General features: G+C 55.3%; 1 protein-coding gene across 2 annotated transcripts in view; it reads right to left on the bottom strand.

Moving 5' to 3' along the window:
* Positions 1–1,528: 1,528 nt before the first annotated feature.
* Wnt7b (Wnt family member 7B) overlaps positions 1,529–23,835 on the bottom strand; it is a 44,127-nt gene continuing 21,820 nt past the window's right edge. For both annotated transcript variants that reach the window (XM_075960245.1, XM_075960244.1), the window contains exons 3-4: positions 9,958–10,229; positions 1,529–3,942 (exon numbers count right to left, since the gene is read on the bottom strand). In XM_075960245.1, the coding sequence (XP_075816360.1) occupies positions 3,463–3,942; positions 9,958–10,229 (752 nt within the window). In that variant the 3' untranslated portion in view covers positions 1,529–3,462. The remainder of the gene's footprint in view (positions 3,943–9,957; positions 10,230–23,835) is intronic.

Consider the following 23,835-nt stretch of genomic DNA (forward strand, 5'->3'; position numbering starts at 1 on the left):
CACATGGCTGGAGCGTTACGAGGTAAGAACTCAGCCTGGTTAGGGCAAGATTACAGGCATGAGGGAGCAGGGGTGATGGGGGCAGTGGGCTACGACTCCAGGCTTCCCAATGCCAGTGTCCCCACATCCTTTCTGGAGTCCATGTGACTCTTGTTGCCTGGGAGCCTGTGTTCTTGGAGCACAGAAGGCAGGCCATTCTAGGAAGGGACGTGCTAGGCATGCTAGAAGAAAGGGCGCCAGGGCGGGCAGTACCCAGCAAGGTACAATGTTGACTAGAACTGAGGGGAAGGGGGCGTCACTTGAAAGGATGACAAAAAAAACTACCGGGGACACCTGGGATGGCCCAGGTGAATGCTCTCTCAGCGCCTCAAGGTAGAGCCTGGGGCCAGACCAGGCAGTGCGGACTCCATGCCTCAGGCAGGGCCCCCAAGGATGCGTGCCCTGGCCCTGGGAGGCCGGGTTGGGATTGAATCACGGCCAAGAAGTAAGTACAGTCTGGGCACCCGGGCCAGGGCATTCTCAGGGCTCCTTCCTCATTCCTGGCCCTGTGGGAGTAGCCGGACCCTGCGCTCCGTTGCAGCCGCGCCACCAGGGATTTGATGACTGCCTCATGGGGACCCAGGGCTTCCTGCCAGCCTGCCCAGCCCTGGCCTGGGCCCCAGGCATGCTTCAGCCTACAGATCATCAAGCCCCAGTCTTGGGCCACCTCCTGCTCTCTGACGGAGAGACTGAGGCTATGCCTCAGGACGGAACAAGGGTCAGACGCAGGGTCCTGCATATCCCCTTTTGAAGTGCAGAGCTGGAGGCTCCCCCAGAAGACTTGGATCTAACACATGTTCCGTGGGTGCCTCACAGGGCCTATGGCTGGCTGTGGGATCAGCAGTTCCACCCGATGCCAGGCTTCCCAGGACAGCGGGCAGTAGCCAAACCGGCCCCGCCACATGCCTTCTGACCCTGGGCAGAAATGCCATTCACCGTAGGCAGTGCATGGTCATCACAGGCTGTGGCCAGGCAATCAGTTAGGGCTACAAGCCCCTAGGGACTCTGGGCTCAGTCCCTAGGAAAACACAAGGCCCCCAGAAGTTCACCACAAAGATCTGGGGTGACCCCAGATACTCAGGCCTAGGATTCTGAAGTCAAGGGGAATGAAGTAGAGAAAGGGCCTTCTACCCGCCCTTCCACTTGAGGGCATATTGGGCCCAGATCTTTGATCTCCTGGACATCAGGCCATTAGGCTTTGTGTCCTTGCAGCCTGAACCCTTTCAGAGAAGCTTCTAGGCCTGTGTACAAGCATACATCTAAAGATTCTCACCGGCTGCCAGAGGCAGGCCAGCCTGACGGTCCCATCAGAGCCTGGCCAAGGACCTCAAGTACAGAATGGAAGGAAGCAGGCCTCCTTCAGCAGAGGAGGTGAAGGAAGTGGGAAAGACTAAGGGGTTCAGCCTTGGTGGGCAGTGTGTGTCCCCACCCTCAGGGCAGGAACTGCGGGGGCATCCCATGTATACTCCACACACAGACACAGACTTTTCTGATTCCAGCTTTTATTGGGGCCAAGTGCTCCCCTCCAGAGGAGGCAGCAACACAGCCCATCAGAAGTAGGGCACTTCAAGGACATGTGGTGCCCGGCCACCTCCACCCCAGCACACAGCATTGGGACAGCCAGTGCCCTGCCTGGGTCCACTAACCACCTCTCTCCCCTAGGCAAGGTCTGCGGCTGACCGAGTGCAGGCGCAGGTGCCTGGCAGCCCAGGGACAGTGCGAATTGCCTCGGTGGCACCAGGGGCCCCAAGGATCTGTTTCAAGCAGAAGGAGGAGCCTGGCTTGGGGGACAGCAGCCAAAGCCATCCCCCATCCCCTCCAGTACCCAGTGTAGGTCACAATAACTTAAGAGACATGACAGACAGGGGACGCTATATAACAATATAAGTTAACCAGGCTCCTCACAGGGGACACTGGGCTATGGACTAGGGCATCCCAGGACTTAGGATGAGGAGATGGGGCCAGGATCAGGGTGGGGCATCTCCAGCGGCCCAGAGGCTTGGAACATCCTGATGTGACAGGACCCACAGCTGGATGCAAGGCAAGGTCAAACAAGGGTCACCTTCTCCAGGTTAATGTCCAGGCCACCTGGCTTGGTGGCCCCCAAACCCCACATTCCCGTGGATTTCTGCTATGAAAACACCTTAGTGTAGGGAAGGCTGTGGGCAGTTGTGCCATCAGCCCTGGCAATCCCTTACCTCTGCCATGTGTTGTGGAGGAGAGGGAGGGAGATGCCCAGGTCTGAGCTCTTATGTCCCCATCTGGAAGATCCTGAGGAAAGAGGACATCAAGCCTCCCACAGACCCCTGCTTGAAGGCCCCATGTCCTCATAATGTGAGGACCCTCAAGCAGGTATCTGTGGACAGTACGCAGGGGGGCCTGGCAGATACATCCCTAAATTCTGGATGCCGATTCTCTGGCATCGGAGTCAGAATGGAAAAGGGTTCAGCCTCCCAGCACCTTGGCTGCTTCCAGGGTTTGGGCTGGATGGGGCCGTTGGGGGTATAATTCACAGAGCCATGGGGTCTCCAGAGAAGATTCAGATTGCTCTGTGTCCATCTGTCACGTAGGGCAACCGTCCCTGGCCTCTCCCGAACCTGTGGGGCAGTCTTGGGGATCAGGCTGGCTCCAGGGTAGAGGGGGATTTGTAAACTGGAGGTGGAGATTGGCAGCAGGCTGGGGGGGGGGCTAGAAAAAGGAAGAGGCATGCCTGGAACCTGACACAAGCCACATTTGATTTGCATGACAGTTTCCAAATGGAATGGAGGATGGGCTGTCCTCTGAGGCCATCTCAGGCCTTGTAGACCCGCTAAACCCCTCCCAGAGTGCTGCCAAGGAGTTCCCCTACCAGCCCAACCCTGACACCCTGGGTCCTGCAAGAAGCAGAGGACCCTCGGGGGAGGGGTTGAGGAGAAGAGAGTGAAGAGAGATGGTGGTGGGGCAACCTCCGATAGGGTTAGGTCTGGCTACCCGGTCGTTAGTACTGAGTTCTCAACTGATGCTAAGAAAACATAAATAATTTTGTCAACATCCATCCTGCCAGGGGCCAGCAGAACACAGCTCAGGAAACAGTTTTGAGTGTGACTGGTGGGTGTGGCCTTTCTCTGTCCAGCCACCAGGCAGGGAGGTGATCCTTAGAGTCTTGTGGTCACTTTGAGGTCCAGTTTCCCGAAGAGAAGTAAAGGAATATGTCTCCATTGGGTACCAGACCGATGCATTGGCCTTGGATGCCGGGTAGGTCAGGGCTCTGCTGTGCCTCTGGAGGGGACAAAGCAGGTAGGAAGGAGCCTGAAGTACCCCAGTACCCTACCCCCAATTCTACCCTCCTGTGCCCACAGCTGGCAGCTCCGGAAGCAAAGAAGGATGTGCAAAATGGCGAGGGCCGCGGGATGGGCAGGCGCCTTGTGCGCCTGCACCGCGGCCTCACTTGCAGGTGAAGACCTCGGTGCGCTCGCTGCACGTGTTGCACTTGACAAAGCAACACCAGTGGAATTTGCAGTTGCACTGCCACACCTTGGTATACTGGTGCGTGTTGTAGCCGCGGCCACAGCACATGGTGTCACAGCCGTCGGCGCCGGGAGAGGTGCGGTTGCACAGGCGGCCCTGCGTGCCCACACTGCCCGTGGCCGCGTCCTCCTCACAGTAGTTGGGCGACTTCTCGATGTACACCAGGTCCGTCTCCATAGGCTTCTGGTAGCTGCGCAGTTGCTTGATGCGCAAGAAGGTGGGCTGGCGCAGGCGGCTGGCACGCACCACCTCCACCTGCACGGCTGCGTTGTATTTCTCCTTGAGCAGGTGGCCCACCTCACGGAACTTGGGCAGAGTGGTCCAGCAGGTTTTGGTGGTGCACGAGCCCGACACACCATGACACTTACATTCAAGCTTCATGCGGTCCTCCAGAACCTACAAGCGACAGAGTAGAGGCTCAGAAGGAAGTGGAAGAGGCTGAGGGCTCTCCAGAATCCCCGGCGTCTCCTCTATGAGCTCATTCGCTTAAGCTGCTAAAAATGGGTGCCCGTGTCCTCTCAGTAGAGAGTGGTGTATCTGATCAGAGTTATTTGGTTAAATCCAGCCCTAATGAGGAAATGGGACAGGGGCCACTTGCAGGGCAGCAGGTAGGGACGCTGTGCTGGGAGAGGCCCAGCGAGAGCAGTGATTAATAAACACAGGCCCTTCGTGTCTCCATCTCCCTGTGACTGCCTCATGCCCGGTTCAGGGCCTGGCACGCAGTCAGAGCTTAACAGCCAGCTGCTTAATGACAGCCTGGCGTGCCAGTGATGGAGGAAACCGGGAGGGTGAGGGCACGGGTCAGCGAGGCCCAGTCGTGCCATCCTCTGGGAAGCCAACAGCCAGGCCTAGCCGGTTGTTGTTCTTTCTCCCAGATGCATGAGGGCCCGGGATGGGTGCAACCCTGTGTTTTCCTTGGGCCTCCCTCTCGCCCAGGAAGGCCGGTTCCCAGAGCCAGCCCTGACCCCAGGTACTCATTTACCCAGATCGAAATGGCCCTGCCAGCCAGCCTGATGAAAATGGGGAATTACTGTTAGCTGCAGCCCTGTGGCTGCGGAGGGGCCATTTGTCAGCTGTCCCTGCTTCACTGCCTTACCGCCACCGTCTAGGCCTGCTGGCATTTGGCCCCTCGTCTTTCCTCCACCCCCGTAGAACTCATTGTCAAGGGCACCTGTTCTTAGCCCCAGCTCTGCCCTAGACAAGAAGCCTAGTCAGTGAGTGTGTGAATGAATAAAGGGATGGACAGATGAAAACAATGCATGGTGGGAAGAATCCCACAGATACTGCCTCCACCTCAGCACCTTCCCTGGACCTCACAGAGGACCTCTGAGACGCATGGTCCAGTATAATAAACATGAGGACACAGACTCATGACTCCCAGGGCCTGAGGGAGCTCACGACTTTGAAAGGCTCACATCTTGATCCATAACCATGAGACAGAACACTGGGAATGCTAAGAGTCTTAGGAAACTTCAAAACCTGCTCCCAGAGACACATCTCCAGTAAGACCACACCTCCCAATCCTTCCAGAACAGTTCCACCAACCGGGGATCAGTTATTCAAACATATGAACCTATGGGGGGGGGCATCCTCATTCAGACCATATCTGTGGGAAGCAAGCCAGTGTGTGCAGCTACCTCGTCGTGTTAGCTGTGGAGGCTTCCTGGAGAAGATGGTGTGGGCAGATGGGTAGGAGCTCATTAGATAGGCAGGGAGTTGGAAGGAGCTCTACAAGGACCCACCCAAAGACACAAGAGAGCTGCTGAGAATTCAGGGGAAGATGAGGCTCCTATGCCTCTCGTTGTTGGATGGACCCTGGGCTGGCATCACCATGACTCCAGCTAAGTGAATGACGGCTTGCAGTGAGGACCAGAGAAGCTGGTCAGGAGGAAGTGGGAGACTGAGGTAGGGCTGCCTCGGGTTTCATGTGGGGTAAGGGGAACAGTGTGGGCTCCAGACTGAGTAGAATGGGTAGGCCGGAAAGGCTTGAGAGTCAGACTAGAGTGGCCCGCCTCATGAACACTTGGGATCTGTTACGTACATGCCCCATCCCGTGTCCATCCTGGTGACTCTCCGGCCCCTGGTTCAGCTTTGTTTGGCTCTGTTCTCTTCTACATTTTTTTTTCAAACCCAGTAAGTCCCCTGCTCTGGCCACCTACCCACCAGCTAGTTAGAGTGGTCCTCCCAAGTCCCTGGCAGGAGCAACAGGTCCCTCAGGGCCTGGCTGACAACTCTTCTCCAATAGCTGAGATCAGTGGGGGTTCTGGTTGGGGTTGTGCAGGCCACTGGTCAGCTACCAGTACCACTGTAGCCTGCTGGACACCCTTGCCCTGTCTGTAGCTCCTGAGCCTCATCTGGGATCTCTTCTATTCCTGCCTGCCTGAGGACATCAGATCCTGCACAGCCCTGCTGGTGACAAGGGCAGATGAAGTTGATTGGGCAGGTGTTTGCAGAGTGAGGGGCCGAATCCTCGCTTGGCTGGGTCCCCTGAGCTGGAGCCTCGCCGGGAGGTGATCACAGGATTCAAGAATGCGCCGTTTCCTTCTCCAGAGCCCTCTCCATCAGAGCGACAGCAGCCGTGGCGCCAGGGACAGCCAGGAGCTTGGGGCACTGAGGCCAGCCCAGGCGCTCAGGAGACACCTGGAGGTTGCAGAAGGGGTCCCCTTCCAGAGGTTGACTGCTCTGCAGCCTGGTTCCCTCCAATACACAGGAGTGTGGGGCCAATGGGACCCAGGAGAAGGGCTGACATGGAGGATCAAGGGCCTTGGAGTAGCACTCCATTTGACCAGGCTAGGGGAATCACCAGGCTGGGGCCGAAGTCCTGTAAGAGGAGGTTGGATAGCCCAGGGGAGTCAGGCATCCATCTATCTCAGCAGGGCAGGCCTGGGTGGGCAAGGTCCCTCACATTCATTCAGCCAGGGAGCAGCTGAGGTCTCGGAGACAGGATGTCAGTAGAGTTCTTAAAACACTTCCTTTCCTGAGCCCGTGGGTGGCTTGGCCTCTCCAGGGGCCTGGGAACTGTAGGGACATGGCCTTTGCCTGCTGTTCTTTCATACTCTGGGTCCAGGAATGGCTGTGGGTCTTGCTGGCCTCTGAGCAGCAGCTACACTCTGGGCTTGGTGTGGGTTTCCCTCCCAGATCTATACAACAGGAACCAGAACCCTGTCATAAACCCTCGGTCAGGACCTGGCCTGTGGCCAACTGGTAGGGTGTTATCCCCAAGCTCTCGGAAGGACCCCAGTTCTGTCCTGAACCTAGCACCTGACCACAGGGACAGCCCTGGCCATCACCATGTCTGAATAGGGGTAAGAAACCATTGACGCCACCTTCTCTGCCTACTGCCCTAGTTCCACACTATGGTGGGGACCCAAAAGGGACAAAACTGTTGATATGGCTCCCCCACATCTGAGTTTTCTTTGGGAACAGTCTCCTTCTGCCCAGACACCAGGGGGCACCTCTCTTTAGCGACCAGCAGAGCCTGTGAGGTGTCTGGGGATGAGCAGCAGGGCTGGGTTGTTGGCCATGATGAGCTGGACTCTGAGCTCAGCCGTCCCACCCCAACCCATCCAGGATCCCTGCCTGAGTTCCTGCAGCCTGAGGAGAATGGGGAGTGAGATGGTTGAAGGTTGCTGCCCATACTTTGTATCACAGAAAATCTCAGAAGTGACCTCACCAGGATGAGATGAAGGTAAAATGGAATCGTGTCCATCCGGAATAGGGTGGTATACAAAGTCTCAGTCTTACTGGTGTCCTCATTTGAGACAGAAGAGACAATATCCGAGTAGACGCCACACAGTCACCAGCAGAGGCCAGACCAAAACAGACAAAAGCCAACAAGTGCTGGGGCCTCTAGAAATTGGTCAAGGCAAACAGGACCTCCCCCCCCAATACCCTGCCTCCCAGAGCCTTTGGAGAGAGCATGGCCCTCGTCATACCTAGATGCCAGATTTCAATGCTAGAACAGTGGGAGAGCATCTGTCTGTCCTGTTTATACTGTGAGTCTGAGGTGCCCTGAGACATCTGTCTGATGCCCTAGGACCCAGCACTGGAGTCCCGTGACCTCAGGCCCTCAACCCCCTCTCCCGCCCCACCACAGCCAGTGCTAGCACCAAGCTGCTTGAAAGAAAAAGCTCATGTGTAGCCACCAGCTGGCTTTTAGGGGTTCAGGCCAACGTGTGCTCACAGCTTCAGGGGGGTGAGGCTACTAGAGGTGCAGCAGAGGAATCTGGCAAAGTATCATCCATTGCACCAAAGGGGAGACTAAGGTTCAGAAGAGGGATAGGGCCAATCCCCACACAACCAAGGGCAGAGCCGGTATAAGGAGTGTGACCTTTAATCAGTATTTCTTTTAGGGGATGGGGGTGGAAATCAGTGTCTTACTATGTAGCCCTAGCTGGCCTGGAACTTACTATGTAGACCAGGATGGCTTCAAACTCACAGAGATCTGCCCGCTTCTGCCTCTTGAATGCTGGGATTAATAGCATACACTACCACATCCTGTTCTCTCTCTCTCTCTCTCTCTCTCTCTCTCTCTCTCTCTCTCTCTCTCTCTCTCTCCATCTCAGGCTAGCCTAAAACTCACAATCCATCTCAGCTTCAATGAATGTGCTGCCATGCCTGGGTACCACTGACCCTTTAACAGCCTTTTCCCATGGCCTCCCTGTTCCTAACCAGCCTCCACCTAGCCTGCTCTCCAGTAGCCTATTCTCCATCTTGGTTCGTGGTACTGTTTTCCCCCAAACCCTTTGTATGGTGCGTGGCCTGTTTCTATGCCCTCATCCCCTCAGCCAGCAGCTGCCAGGACTCACCCCTTGCCCTTCATTTTGGTCCCCAGTCCCACTGCCAGCCTCCCTCTTCCCATATCTCCAGGGACCACTCTGCCTTAACACCTGCACCTTTCTACCAGATTGATCCCAGACCTAAACTGGAGATAATGCTAGCTGGTCCTCAGATGGCCCTTTGCCTGAAACCCTTGCCCCCATGACCAGGACCAGAACTCAGGCCTGAGGGGCCACTTGACCAGCTCCGCAGCAGCTCACCCAGGGGCTCACTGTCCTTATCTGCAAATGAGGGATGGTGAAATCTTCCTTCCAAGAGAAAGAAAAAAATCTGCTCAGAAACATGCCACTGAAGCGAGTCGAGGGGCTCCTATGAGGGTCCAGCCTTGCCTACCCTCCATGTTAGAGCCCCCCCCCCCCCCGTCCCTGTCAGCCTCCCTGCCAGGGCGGTTTTAATCATATGCTAAGGAACCAAACTTTGTCTGTAGATGGTGGCTCTCTGTGCATGCACTGCCTCCACAGGGTCACGCTTTCCTCATCCTTTTGTTACCATAATCTAACAGCCCCCTCTGGGGGACACCACACATCAAAGGCAACCCTGGTCCTGTTCTAGCTTCCTGGGGTCTGACTCATGCACCCATCTGGCTCCCATTGGCTGGAACTGCTTGCAGCCATCCTCCAGGATCTTGCCTTTCCCCTGAATATCCTTCAAGACCCCACTCCCATGCCACCCTCTCCAAAGAGCTCCTGGGCCTTCCCAGGGACACCTGGGTCCTTTATACCCTCAGGTGAGCCCAGACTTCCTAGCCAGATGAATTCCTCTCTACTGCCCAGCACAGAGTGTTAACTGAATAAATGAAGGAGATAGTGGGCTTGGCCGTTCCCTGAGGAGACTCATTCCCTCTTCTTTGCCTGGGAAGGCCAGTTCATCCCAGACCCAAGAAGCCCCTAGGCCCTGCAGGCATGGGTGCAGTCCCTAGAGTTGAGGAACCAGATTCAGCCCGTGCTCTGCTCGGCTGGCTGCCCTATCTCGGGCCATCTTGCCGCCGTGGCAGCCGCTCCTCCTAGCGCATTATCTGCGGCCCTCATCTCCCTGTGGCAGCTGGGCTCCTTCTGACTTCTTCCCTAGTGTGTCCTGACCTGATTGTCCTCCATCCCCACCCATATGCAAACCTGACTGTTCCACGAGGTCACAGCTGACTGGACCTGCCCATCTTGAGACAGTGATCTCTCTTCTTCCTCTGTCCTCAGCTGTCTGTTTTTCGTTTGTTTGTGTTTTGTGTGGTTTGGGGGGCAGTTTGTTTGTTTGTTTGTTTTTTGCTTGTTTGGTCAGCTGGCTGAGTAGCTTCTAGATCCACGAAGTGGGCTGTTATGATCTGGATCATAATATGATGTGATCTGGCTGTTATGATATGGCCTTGGCCTACCTGCAGGTCCCTAGCCAGGCCCAGTTCATGCTTTACATAGAAATGGGTCCCACAAGTCCAAACCCTAGATGTCACGCCTGTAGACCAGGCAGGAAGATTGCTGCAGAGAGGTACGGAAGTGACACTAAGAGGGTCGGGTGCAAGCGCTTTCGTAGGCAGGTATTATGCCCCTTGTGCCCACTATGCCCACCATGCCCGCATGCTACCTTTCTGCCTGCCTCATTGTTGTGGAGGTTCATGAGGCGCCTGGCATTCTTTTTAATCTCGCGAGCATCTACGAAGCGTCGGGAAAAGTCGATGCCGTAGCGCACATCGGCTGAGCAGCCTCCCCACTTCCAGCCTTCTGCCTGGTTGTAGTAGCCTTGCTTCTCCCTGTCACAGCCGCAGTTGCTCAGGTTGCCCTGGCTGCAGGCAGCGGTGACAGCATGGGCCACGCCTGCCGCGGTGATGGCGTACGTGAAGGCGGCCTCACGACTCCCTGTGGAAAGACACAAAGGGTTTGGGCAGTGAGGCCTTAAAGTCCTGAGCCAGGTGGTCACAGGGGATGTAGTCCCTAGCCTGAGAACCTGCCCTCTAAGAACTCGGAACTCACTACACTGGGGCTGATGAACCCCACCCTAAAACGGGGCAACAAGGACATCCGAATGGCATTTGTTTCTGCAGTGACCCACCTGCACACCCCACTGTCATTTTCTGTCTTCCTGTTCCCAAGGGACAAGCCATTTGTGTTCTGGGTGAAAGGTGATATTCTGGGCCACGAGGAAGTAGAGTCTCTGTACTCCAGAGCTCAGAAGCCTCCCTCTCTGCTCATCTTCGGTCCGTTTCAGGCCTCGGTCTCTCCCAGGGTCCCCTCTCCTTCCAGCCTCTGGGCAGCAGACATGCATCAGTAGCCACTACCCAGGTGTAGTCTAGTCAGAACGCCCACCCACACACCTTAACACTGTCACCCGTCTCTGCTGCAGAGCCAGGCCCATGACCAACAGAGCTAAGAAGGGAAGCCATCTCCCACCCCAGCCCTGCTGACACCTGCTTGCCTCCCTGGGCCCTCTCCCCATCAGGGACGATGACTCAGGCCTTCCGGGTGTGTCTCACACTTCCTGCAGAGTTACTCTTCTTTGGGGATGAGAGTCCCTGCACCTCTTGAGGCCAGGCTCTACTGTCTCCTCCTCCAGGCAGCCTTCTTAGGATGAAATCCTCACTGCTGGCATGGGGACCGTTTCTACCAGCTTAGCCCTACAGGGGATGCCTGGTCCTTGTAGGTCCAAAGGCTCCTCAAGAGGGGCAAGACCTGCCCTGTTTTCTTTATCTACCTCAGCCCCAGGCTGGGCCATGCAAGCCTTCTATCTTGTGCTCAGTCTTCTCAGTTCCCTCCCTCTTCACCAACTCTCTCTTTCCTTCAGGACTCAAGCTCATGGTGGTGGATGGGTGCCCAGCAGGCTATGAAAGGCATCTCAGGACCCTAGGGTAAGCTCCAGTAAGAAATGGTTCTCTACCATCTCATCTGCAGACAGCAGGGCCAGTAGTCAAATATGGGTAGGGTGGTGGAAAACCAAGACCCAGCCTTAGCGAGGCCCAGGGGCCAGCACCTGCCTGTCCTGGCCTGTCCTCGGTACCTCGCTGCAGGCCCTGCTACTGGGGGCTGTGTCTGCTGTGTCCCACCAATACAGAACAATGGCTCTGAGTCAAGTCAGGTCCATAAGCCACACCAAGGACCAACTCTATGCCTGGCCTAAGCCTAACTTCCTCCCTACCCACCAACCAGCGGGGGTGCACAGGAGGGCATCTTCCTCCTCGGCTGGCTCTCATTGGGGGACCCTCTTCCCTCAAGGTGAAGACAGGGTGGAGCCCAGTATCTCAGGCCTACAGCAGTCTCCCCTCCACCCTGATGCCCTGCTGGGCTGCCCTTCCCCCCACCGTCACCTCTTTTGCCAGAACAGTCCCAGGATCTGTGGGCTCTGGGCTCCCATTATGACAGGAGAAATGAGAGATAAGAGATCACCCCTAAGCCCGATGGGCTCTGCACAGTCCCGTGTGGCTAGTGTCGTTCTCAGAGGCCCCAGGACTGACCTGTCCCTGCCCTGGTGGATGCTGGCCAGGAGCCCCAGACAGAGCAGAAACTGGAAAGGTGCAGGAATCAATGTTTCTGGGTCTAACTTAGGTCACCAAGTCCCTAAGGGAAGCCTGCAGATTCCCTTTGCCCTCTGATCAGGTCTGGCAACTTCGTCTGACCAACTGTTGAGGGATGATAGAGGTGGCCAGTTCAGGGTGGGTCCTGGAATGCAAGGGAACTACATAGCCACTGACCCCAGGATGGGGGCTCTGTGGAGGCCAAGCTGACTTTCTAGTGTACCCATGTTGCAAGTATCCAATGTAGGGGTCTAGAAAATTCAAACCATTTTGCACCAGGGGCAAACAGCAGTGGGTGTCATCGTCCACCACCGCCGCCGCCGCCACCGCTGACACCGCCACCACTACCCAGGCCAAAGCAGCCACTGGAGGTATTCAACCTCTTCTGGTCCATCCAGGAAGCCTATCTTGAAGCCCCAGGCAAGCAGGCAGATGCCCTGGCTGGCAGGTGTGTTTCGGGGCGACCCAAGGCATCCCACATGGGTTCTGCTTCAGGCCTCAGCTCTCACCTGCTTATGCCCACACTTGCTCCGACTCAGTTACTCAGCAGTTACTCATCAGGCTGCCACTCCTGCTAGGGCCGTTTTTTATTTGGTTTTAATGAGCCAAGCCCTCCGTCTGTTGCCATGGAGACAGGGAGGGGGGAACAAGAGGCCAGTGGTAGTTTGTAGAGAAGAACAACCCACGTGAGGTCAAGCAAGAGGGGCTGCCATGGGCTGAGGGTCCCCGCAACTATCATGCTGTAATGTGTTCGCTTTCAAGGCTTGAACGAGCCTGGCTCGGAGGGCTTGGTAACTCGCCCCAGGCTGTGGCATGCCCAAGTGTTGAGTAGGGAGGGAGGGACTCCAGGCTTCCCCATCCTCCTGGGGCCTTGGCTGGGACTGCTCAGGGCTCTAGCCTGCTTCCTCCAGGAGAGAAGAACTGACTCAGAAGAACCTGACCTTTCCAGACGCAGACAGCCTGGGCTCAAGGACCTAGTTCAACAGCCATCCATGGCTCCCACGATCTCTGAGATGAATTCCAGTGTCCTGTCCTTGTCCCCAAAGCATCCAAGGCCTGATAGTGTACCCTCTCCCACTATGAGCTGCAGCCCAACGTGGCCAGGGTGAATGGTGGCCCATCTGGGGATAATTGTAGTCACCTCAGCGCAGAGACTCTATTTGTGGAGAAAGGAACCCCCAGCTCCCTGCCTCTTGCCTGGAAGGTGCTGGCAACTCTGCCTTTAGTGACTCTCAGTGTCCCCATGTCACAGGCTCTGGATGCAGCCGGGACTCTCCCTGATCCAGAGTGTATCCTGGAGGCAGAGGTAGCTTCCTCTGGGCAACAAGGAGGCTGTTTTCTCACGCATCTCCCAACCAAGGCCCTTTCCCAAGTCCTTGGACATGGGTGAACCTGACCACTTCATTTTATCTTATCTTTCCCACAACCCCAAGAATGGGTCATTTTAATTGGGCACATTTCTCAGACAGGAAAACTGAGCCTCCTAGTGGTAAACTATTTGCTCTAGACAGTGGCTGCCGCCTGGGCTCGGGCTGTTTTGGGGGATTGTTATGGCAGGAAGAAGGATGATGTGAACGGTGACAGCACTCACAATCTGTTGGGCAGTCACCAGCTGTCCTGAGAGGACACTTGACCCAGAAACCTAGGAGCTGTTTGGGACCTGAAATAATTCCTCCGTGGGTCTGCACGCCTAAGGACTGGAGCCCCCAGTATTCCAGGAAAACACCAGAGATGGACGTGTAGGATTTATAGTGTCCAGCCCTTATTTCTGGTCCTCCAGGGTCCCTGGATGGATTCTGAGTCTTGATGGTCCCCAAGGGACCAAGGAGATACAGAGCCCCGTGTCCATGATGTTTGGCTACATCAAAGCAAGCACTATTAGCTAAGGGGCCCTGGCCAATAAAGGGGAAAGCAGAGGGGAGCATGGAGGGAGACTTGGAGCAGGGAAGGTACAGGAGCACTGAGGGGTGGGGTGGGAAAGCAAACCACAACTCCTCTAGAAGCCCATGTCCTTACTACCCTTGCGGGACTAGAACTGTGCCCCTCTGCCTGGAGCCAGCTATGGGTACAAACAACACCAGCGACAAACAAAACCATCACTACGAGGGAGAAAAGGGTTGAGGCCAGCAGAAGGAACCGTAGGATGACTGGGTACTGCTCAGGGCTCAGTGAAGCTGGCTGGGAACATCCTCTTCCAGGCTGGTCCTTCCAGCGCTTCCCAGCAGTGTCCACTGTCTTCATCCTAAGCTAACCCGGCTTACCAAGGCAGCAGATTCTGAGTCCACTACCATGTGGGAGAACCACAGCTGCAGAGCAGAGGCTGGCCCAGCCACAGGGGGATTGTCCAGTACGGTGCTCTCCTTAGGTTATTCAAACTCTAGCCCTCACTGGGCGCGTGGTCTCTCCACCCAGCTGGCACAGGCTGGGCTCATAGGACAACAGATTCAGCCCCTGCCTGCCACCTACCTACAGTGTCGGACTAGAGCTGAGACTCATGTGCCTGCTGGCCTATCACACTGACCCCCAGAGAACACAGGCAGAGTAGGCAGAAACAATGGGCCTGATGCCCAGAGTAGAGGCAGGACAGGGCCTCCTGCCCCAGGGCAGAGCTGGGGCTAAGACTATCCCAGACCTATCAGTCAAGCTACCTGCCACTTCCTGGCATCTCCATGGGCCACATGCTATTTTTAGAATGCTATAAAAGCCAGAATTGGGCTCACAATGACCCCATGTGCTACACTGGGGAGGTCGGGCTACAAAAGCTCCCTCTCAAAAGAGGAGTCAGGGATCAGGAAATCAGTTCTGGGAAGGGCCTCGAGGACTTTCCAGTAACGCACCTTAAGCAAGGAGACCAAGTGAGGTCCAGAGAAGGATAGCATACTGCCCAATATCATACTCAGGATATGGCGGACCCAGGGCTCATAGACACCTCATTGAGGTCAGAGGTCAAAGGTGAGGGGTCACCCAGGGCGTAGAGTCCTCTAAAAGCCCAGATCCTAAAATCGGCTCCTTGGGTGACTGGTCCTGGGGGGGGTCATACATGCTCCCCCAGATAGGCTAGCCTTTGTACCCACATACGTTACACAGACAGGGTCTTTGTGGTATGCACATGCTTGAGCAACTGCATGTGGTGTGTGTGCATCACATGTCCATGTATTTGCACATACGTGAGCTTTTGTTTGAACTCAGCGCCTGGGAGTGCACACAAAGGAGCTGGGAGTGTGTGACCTGCACTAGGGACCAAGGAAGTCCCACTCGCCTTTACCTACCAACCCTGCTCCCTCCTCCTTAGAAAAGTTGTCTTCAGGTCCCTAATAAAAAAGCAATCAACCAATTAAAAATGGGCAAAGGAGGGCAAATGGGCATGGCCCAGTGGAGAGCGCTTGCTTGCCTAGCATGCGGGAGCCCCCAGGTTTCATTCCCAGGACTGAAAGAGAAAAAAAGGCAGCAGAGAAGGGAATGTGTGTGCAAAGATTCTGAAGAGACATTTCTCAAAAGGAGTATGAAAATGAGCAATAAACACACGAAGAGATTCTTAGTGCCCAGTGTCCTTAGCAAATCTGAATCACAGTGAGATGCAGCCCATACCTACCAGGACAACTGAAACCAAAGACCGTTAATCTCACATGCTGGTGAGGGCCTGACGCCTCATGGCCTTGGACACTCCACTGGGGATGGGAAAGAGGAAGCCACCATGGAAAAGCTTGGCGTGTCTTTGGAAATGTAACGGCTGAGTTACCTGATGCAGCGGCTGCACAGCTCTGGTAAATGCTAAGAAATGAAGTCACACACCCACAGAACCCCACACACAAACATTCACAGCAGCTCACAGTGGAAAAGGCCCAAGTATGCATCAAAGATGGGTAAAGAAAATGCAGGCTACTGGGGCTAGAGAGATGGCTCAGAGGTTGAGAGCCCTACTGCTCTTGCAGAGGATCCAAGTTCAGTTCCCAGCATCCATGTGGGGTGGGACAACTGCCTGTAACTCCAGCGCCAGGGCATCACACACACACACACACACACACACACACACACACACACACACACACATTTTTTTAAAAAAAAGAAGAAAATGCATTCCATTCATATAACAGACTATTACTTAGTCTTCAAAGAGAAGTAACGCTAAAACAAATCTTGGGCTTTGAAAAGATGAAGTGAATAAAGCCAGACACACAGGCCTCACACTGCAGGAGCCCATTTCCAGGGATGTGCACAGCTGGCCACTCCACAGAGAGGAAGTGAACTGAGGAAAAGTTAACTCAAGGCGCACAGTTTCTTCTGCGGCTGAGAAAATGTCTCAGATCTATACTGGTGGCACTGCGGAGCCTCCAGACCTGCAGTACCACCCCCGGAGCCGTATGGCTGCAGCCCATTACAGAAGTGTAGCATTTGATGGTCTGAAGGGCTCTATCAGCCTCAGTAGGTGCTCAGCTCTGCTAAGACGTGGGGCAAAGAAGAACGGGTGACTAGCCTCAGGGCACACAGGGATGAGCTGGAGTCTGATCTGGGAACCTTGAGCTCTTGATGTCCCTGAGGCCTAAGTGCCAAACTGGAAAACCTGAATCCTCTGCCTCCTGCCTCAGACTGGAACCCTGTACACCTGTGTCAACCCCACATCTCATCCCCTCCTGATCATATACTATGTCAGAGCCTGTGTGTCCCACACCGCCAAATGTAGCTCTGTTCCTGGCCAGAGCGTCCAGATCCCGGGGGAGACATCTACATGTCCACCCCATCTGGCAAAGCTTTTCAGAAGGCCAAGATAGCATGTGATGGTGGCAGAATATGCTGACCCAGGGCAGACAGGTTAGACAAGGCTCCTAGCTGCTGAGGCAGAGGGCAGCCGTCAGACTGTGCAGGGGTCAGCTGGAGGGCAGTGGAGGGACTAGGAAAGCCAGGCAGGAAATGTACTGAAGGTGAGCCCTAAACCGTAGCCAAGACACAGGGACCAGTGCCTCAGGCAGGAGGACTGAAGTCTGGAGGAGGAAGGTATTAACAACTCACTGTTTATCCCAAGAAATTAGGGATGGTCCTCAGGGGCCCCACATCATTGCTTCTGGGAGAGAATCAGGAAGGGTTAGGGCTTTCTTCTGAGAGACAGGACATCCTTTGGGGTGTGGCTCTGATCTGAACTGAAGGGAACCCTCTGGCCAACTGTTGAGGTTTGGGGACATCAAGGAGAGGCAGGTGCAAGGGTGCCTATGGGTGAGCCAATGGGATCAGAGGGAAGTGAGGGAGGGGACAGAAGATTCCTGAAGGCCTCAGACGTAGTATTGGAGGACATCATGAAGGGTGGGATCAAGCCTAGGGGAATCAAAGGAAGTTTTAGCTAGTTTAAGGGGCCTGAGGACAGGAAGGGAGAAGGGACAACTGGCACACAGACTTAGTCTCAAGAAGACAGCCCTACCGTGCCCACCCCTCACCATCAAAGCCAGCCCCAGGAAGTACTGGATCTGTGCTATGAGACCCCGGCTGGACCCCTCTCTCTAAGGCCTCAGTGTTCTTATGTGTAATGGGTCCCCTTTAAAATCTCCTTCAAAAGGTAGTTGTGCTCTCTGCACCTTCCAGAAGAATTCCTAGGCTGCAGCGGGCAGGGATGTAAGAGGGTGGGCCTTGGTAGTGAGACACGACTGGTGATCCCTTCCCTCACCCAGCCTACCAGGTCCCCAGTATCCTCCTAAGTGTAGAACTGATCAGGGAGTATCAGGATCCAACAGGATCCGTCTACACATTGAAAAACTGAGACCCACAGAAATAAGGACGTACCTGGGACCTGTGGGTAGCGCCACTGGCCAATGGATATAGTGCCTACATTTAGGGGGACTTTTGTCTGAACAGGGCCCCGAGTGGCTACTGGGCACAGGAACTGGGAAGAAGAAAGCTTGGAAGCCAGAGCAGTGCCCAGTATATCCCTTATGACTGTCCACGCCCCAGCCTGGCCCCTTACTCCTAGCACGGACTCAGTCACCAGGGTCTAAATGTAAACCCTGCTTATGTGGGTCTCAGGCGGGCACCCTAGCACTCAAGTGTCTCAAGCTAGGGGCATCTGTGTGTAGCAGGGGACGGGGTGGAGACAGGGACGGTGAGGTGGGCCGACACATGATACCTCTAACCCCATGGGGATCTCCGGGCTCTGCCTGGTGCAGGTTAAGCTGGCATCCTCACACTCTTGCCTAGTTCTACCCCAGTAAAATGAGGTGGTAGCAAACACCCCTTGAAGAGGCCTCTGACAGAGCTGGAGAGGTATTACATGTGCCAGGGCCTGAGTACCACGGAGGAATACTCTATGTGCTACAGACCCCACCCTCTCAGAGACAGTCTGACCCTGGGCCTGCATAGGTGCTGTATAAGTGAGGAGTGTGCATATGTATATATGTGTGTGTGCGTGTGCGCACGTGTGTGTGTATGTATGCAGAGATGTATACTGTTTGTGTGCGTGCTTCCATATGTATGTAGGTATATACCTGTGTGGAAGTCCGTGAATGTGTGTTTGTACAAGTATGCATCTATGAGCGTGTACAGATGCATTTGTCTAGACGCAGATGGTGTGTGTGTTTCCATGTGCCTATCTGTCCTTCTCTATCTCTCTGTGTCCCTTGGTCCCTTCTGGCTCCCACCCCACCCGGCCCCACCCGGCTTGGCTGAGTCAGTGTCTCCACTCCACTCTAAGCTCCTCTCTGCCGTTGTCATAAACAGAGCACCAGGGGAAGGCCTGCCAGGTCCGAACATGCAGGCCTGCCTGCGCCCCAGGCTTTTGTTCCGACCCAGGGTGGCCCGCACAAGCTGCTGTGCAGCCCTGTAGATAGTGCCCCATTTGGGGGCACTGGGCCCAGAGGAGAGGACCTGGCTATACGACTGGAGACATAAGGGGTCTGTGTCGAGGTTCTAAGGGAAGGCAGAAGGTCCCCGGACAGCCATGGTCTCTCATCCATGTTGCCTTGGGATAATGCTAGCCACCTCCACTTCTCCCTCCCTTAGGGTTACTGACAAAAGCCACCCAATGCTCTGGGGAGAAGTGGGGTCTTGACCTCAGCCCCTCCTGACACAGTAGGGGAAATGGAGGCCCCAAGGACATGAGGCTATCTTAAAGGTCATCTGGGTGAGCTAGGACACTGGCCCAGGAAAGATCTCTCCTCCCAGACCTTGCCTGACTATGCTCCTGACAGGGCCTGCCAACGAGGTGAAAATTCCAATCCTGGACAAGTCCCAGGTGGCCTCTGAGGGGCTGAGGGATGGCCCAGGCCACCATGCCCAGCTGCTTAAGGCTGCAGAGCTCAGTCAGTGACAATGGTCTTCTGGGAGCAGCCCTCCCATCTGTGAGCTACCTTCCAACGAGGGGTGGAGTTCAGGCACTAGTCTGGGACCCTATCACATCCCAAGCCAGCAACTGACTTTCAAGCTCCTGACTGTCCCCAGAGTCCCAGCAACCAGAATCCCATGCATAAGAAATGTCTGTTCCGCTGTTTTGGCTGGCCCTGGTATTGGTTCAATGGAACAGTAGTATGAGATTCTCAGACCAGGTATCTGAAGACCTCAAGGCTAGGGTCCCTCTAGCCCTGCGACTGTAGCACCAATAATAAAAACCCAGAGATAGATATTGGGGTTCAAGTTAAAAGATCAGAGAAGCAAAGCAGCCAACCACTAAAGAGCTCTTACCGCTACACAAATCTTCAAACTGAAAGAGAGTGAGCTCCTGTCTCATCCCTAGGCAGGGCCCTGGCTTGGCATACTGCAGGTGTTTAATGCCAGCACGCTGAACCACCACAGGGGCTGATAATGGCAACCACTGTCCCTCACATTGCCTTGACCCATAATGCCCTGGAAAAAGACCATCAGATCTAAGTTCAAATGTTGCCTTTGCCCTGGCCAGGTGAGCCAAGTCGCTTTCATCCCTTCTCAGAACAGTGTCATGGGTATCTTCTGTGGTTTCCCAATGTGGTCACATTAAGGCAAAACATAAATAACATGGGAGGCCAATATGGGTGATCTTTCACTTAGCCGGTATTTCCAAACAGTATCACTCTAATAGAACGCAGGATAAAGGGAAGCTTACTTCTGGGGTCTGAGCCCTGCTGTGTCTTACACTGCTCTGCACTCAGAGGAAGCACACCTGCCAGCAGAGGCCTACAGCCATCCATCAGGCAGTCAGTGACCTTCTGGGGACAGTGTTCCCTGCTCCACAGGAGCCTGTGTGCAATGCCCTGGAAGAGCAACCAGCACATGCACGTGCTGAGGAGCCACCCTCCCTCTCCAAGGACCTTCCATTCTCAGGTGACCAAAAAGGGGTCAACCTACCCCCTCCCCAAGGGCCTCAGCTGCTCTCCTGATGTAACATGGGTGACGGGAAGCGGGGGGGGGAAACCTTGCTATAGGGACACTGTCCCCATAACAAAGCTCAGCAGGAGTCAGCCTTGGTCTGCTCACGTGAGCACAGATTAGGGGCGGCCCTTATGCCTGGTCATGTCTGAGACCAGCACATGAAGGGCGGAACGCTGCATGCGGGAGCTGGGGACTACAGAGCGCAGTCGGGGCCAGGTTAGCGGGTCAGGGGCTTTAGGCTCAGGAGGAACTGGGGTTCAGGTGTGCTCAGAATCTTCCTGATGCTCTGAGCTCTTTGGGGGGCTCATGGCATTCCATCTGTCTTTCTGCACCCTTCAGCCTCAGGTCCCCCACACTGCCATCCCAGCTTGCCCCTACAAAGCACCTGTGCTTCAAAAACACACTTTCTGCTTCCTGGCCTCAGGGCCTTGGCATATTCCGTTCTCTTGGTCTCCTTCCCTGGGCTCTCCTCTAGGGAAGACTTCGATGGAAGTCCTGGCTTGGTTACGGTGACTGTTAGAAGCTGCCACACTTGCAAGGGGACCCCTGGAATATACAGGTACCCCACACATACACTCTCACCCCTCACCTTTGTTCGCCCTCCCATCTCAGGGCACACAGCTGGGCCGTACTTAAAAGACATCACCCCCAAGTTCATTCTCAGTCAATGGAAGAAAGGGCTCCATCCTCCCTGGAGCCTTGTGGGAACTGTACTAGTCAGGCCAGAGAGCAGAGGGTACCAAACATGGAATACCATGTCAGCTACTGGGAATCTAAAGACTGTCTTGACCTTCTCAAAAGAACAAATCCACTAGCACTATCAGTGTGCCAGACAAGACTAGTGTCCTGGTCAGCATGGGAGCACTGAGCATCCTGGCCATGGAGGTATACAAGTCACTGCAAACGTGTTGGGGAAGGAGTGGGACTTTGCTGAGGGGCTTTGCTGTCTTCAGGGTGTTTCTCTTCCACACATAAGTTTTAGAGCAAGACCTAAAGGGGGCTGTCCCACCATCCAGACCATTGCCCCTCTTGGGGACCATCATTAATTGGCCCTGCTTAAGAGGTTGCTCCCAAGAGAGCGCCCCAGCTGCCTGCCAGGCACCCAGCAAGCCTCTCAAAGTGGCCTGTTCATAGTACAGCCTGCTTGTTGATCCTGACTTTCAGCCACTGAGACTATATAGGCAAAGCCCCTGCGGTTCCCGCCCCTGCTCCATCAGCTCGGCCTGTGGCCAGAGCTGCCCTGCTTGAGTGCAGCAGGAAGCTACAGGAGGCTAAGGCAGGGCAGCAAGACCCAGGCTGGGCTCCAGGAAGCCAGGAAGGTCTAGGGACAGGCACAGGCTGACCCAGCTTGAGGGTGTGGAAAAGCCCCCCCAGGAGGGAGGGAGATGAACTGTAAAGAGGTATAACACGGGGAGAGGCCTCTCGGGCTGAGAAACGAGACAGGAAGGGATCTGGCCTACTTGGGCAGACAGGAGAGTCAAATGGGACTGGGGGTTCTGGTGGGAGAAAATCAAGGTGAGGGGCTCTGGGATAGGAAGGTAACCTTACCTTAGGGCAGCAGACAGCTACAGCAAAGATTAAACATTGCTTTTGTTGTTGTTGGCAATGGATTTGAAACAGTCTCATACAGACTAAGAGGGTCAGTAGCTGGCAAATATGGGGGTGACAGGACCCTACTGCAGCCCCTTGGTTTAGGAGGTGCTGGGGAATCGAACCTAGATCCTTTGATGTACTAGTCTAGACATCTACTTACAGAGCAGAAAGAAAAGGACACAGGGTGGCCTCTGTCTGACCCAGTAACTGGGACTGTGGCGGCCAGAGGCCATTCAGAACTTCCAGGGGAGGGTCGGAGAAGAGATCCTGGTAGGAACAAAGAAGTAGAGGGCTATGGGAGAGTACATCTGAGGAGCCGGATGCCATGCAGAAGAGCCAAGGTGTCCGTGGACCAGTGAGACTCAGAGCATCAGGTGACAATGAGCTGTCAGGGGTAACTGTGAAGACAGTCATCCATGTGTGCCTGGGGACAGGACCTTTTCTAGGGCAGGGCAAGGAAGAGCAAGAGGCGGGAGAACCCAAGTTGATGAGTCCAGATGCAAGCCAAGGAAAGGGAACAGTCAGCAACACAGGTCACTAATGACCTGGACAAGGAGCTGTGTGGACGCAGACAGCCATGGGCTGGGCATGAGAGAGTCTGCTGAGGACTCCGAAGTCTTCCTGAAGTTCTTGATGTGCAGGCTCTCCCTAGGAGAAGCACCGGCGGCAGGAACAGCCTCTCAAGAGCAGGGGGCACAAACAGGGGGAAATACAAACTCTTGAACAACAGCGACATTAGCAGCCTGGGTCCCGAGGGAGCAAGGAGCAGGAGGGACACACGGGGCAGCACTCCCTCGGTGGCCTCCTTCCGTGGACAGAGCTGTGCCCTTCCTGGCTGCCGGTGGGCCCACTTCCTGAGGACAAGCTATGAAGTTCTTTGAAAGGTGACACTGAGGTAAGGGGACAACTGAGTGGGGGATAGCATTGCTCCTGGTAGGACAGTGTGCAGTCTCTGGCATACTGGGCAAGGCTCAGGGCTGTTACGTGTCTCTCTCCCTGTATCTTGTGTTCCCAAAGTTCAAGCCCCCACTTCTCTGAGGCTTGCCCTGATTGCCAGATGAGGTGACACCAGACTCTGGGTCTACGCCCTGGGCAGGCTGAGTGACAGCAGATGGCCTTACAACGTCAGTTTCTTCCCTGTGCTCACAGATGCCTCCAAACATGGCACCTGGGGAAGTGGGTGGGAAGCCACACAAGGCGGGTACCTCTGCCCACTATTGCCCTCCCACCATCCCCCCCCCCAGCTGGCACCTGGAGGGAGTGATCTGCACTTGGGTGGCAGAGCCCCAGGGAGGGGGCGGCGCCACGCTCCTGGCTGCACTAGGTGCCACCCACAGGCTGCTCACCACAAAGGGGCCCGCGGGAGTTTTCCCCTACACCACCCCAGCCCTACGCTGGCATTTGCAGCCCTGTAGAGCCGGCTCCTGCCTGGGCCCTGTGGCAGCTGCAGTCCTCTGGGGTATAGGGGACACTGTGGGCCTGAAGGCTAGGCAGCCAGCAAGCCTTGGACTGTTCTCCCATCTGACCTAGAGATAGTCTACAGGGAAGCCAGAGTCACTCACTGTCCCTGCCCACATGCTGTCCACAGTGTTTATTGAACACCTACTGACTTTGAAACCCAGACAAGAGCCTACGGGCTTAGAGTTCACAGTACAAGTAAGAGAACCGAAGCTCAGAGTAGCCCTGAGAGACACAGCCAAGATCACACAGCTGGATAAAGATCTATATACTTTCTGTAAACTTCTTTTAAGCCTCTTTCTAATCCTGAGTGGGGTCCTTCCTGGGCTTCATTCTCCCTATCTGTGAAATGGGCACCATATTGCTCATGCAGTGCTTCAGGGGCAGGCACCACCATGCACCCCCAAGGGCTGTAACATCAGCAGCCACCCCACCTGAGACGATCCCTGTCTTCAAATAGAAGACCACCCGTTTCGCCCAGATCCACCCAAGCATGTGGCATCCTTCCTGCAGGGTCGTAGCGATCACACCTGAGCATCCTGTAGGCTCTGCTGCTGGAATCCCTCAGCAAGGAGCAGGAGGCA

Source organism: Microtus pennsylvanicus, chromosome 2, assembly GCF_037038515.1.
Source record: "Microtus pennsylvanicus isolate mMicPen1 chromosome 2, mMicPen1.hap1, whole genome shotgun sequence".
NCBI classification, from domain to species: domain Eukaryota; kingdom Metazoa; phylum Chordata; class Mammalia; order Rodentia; family Cricetidae; genus Microtus; species Microtus pennsylvanicus.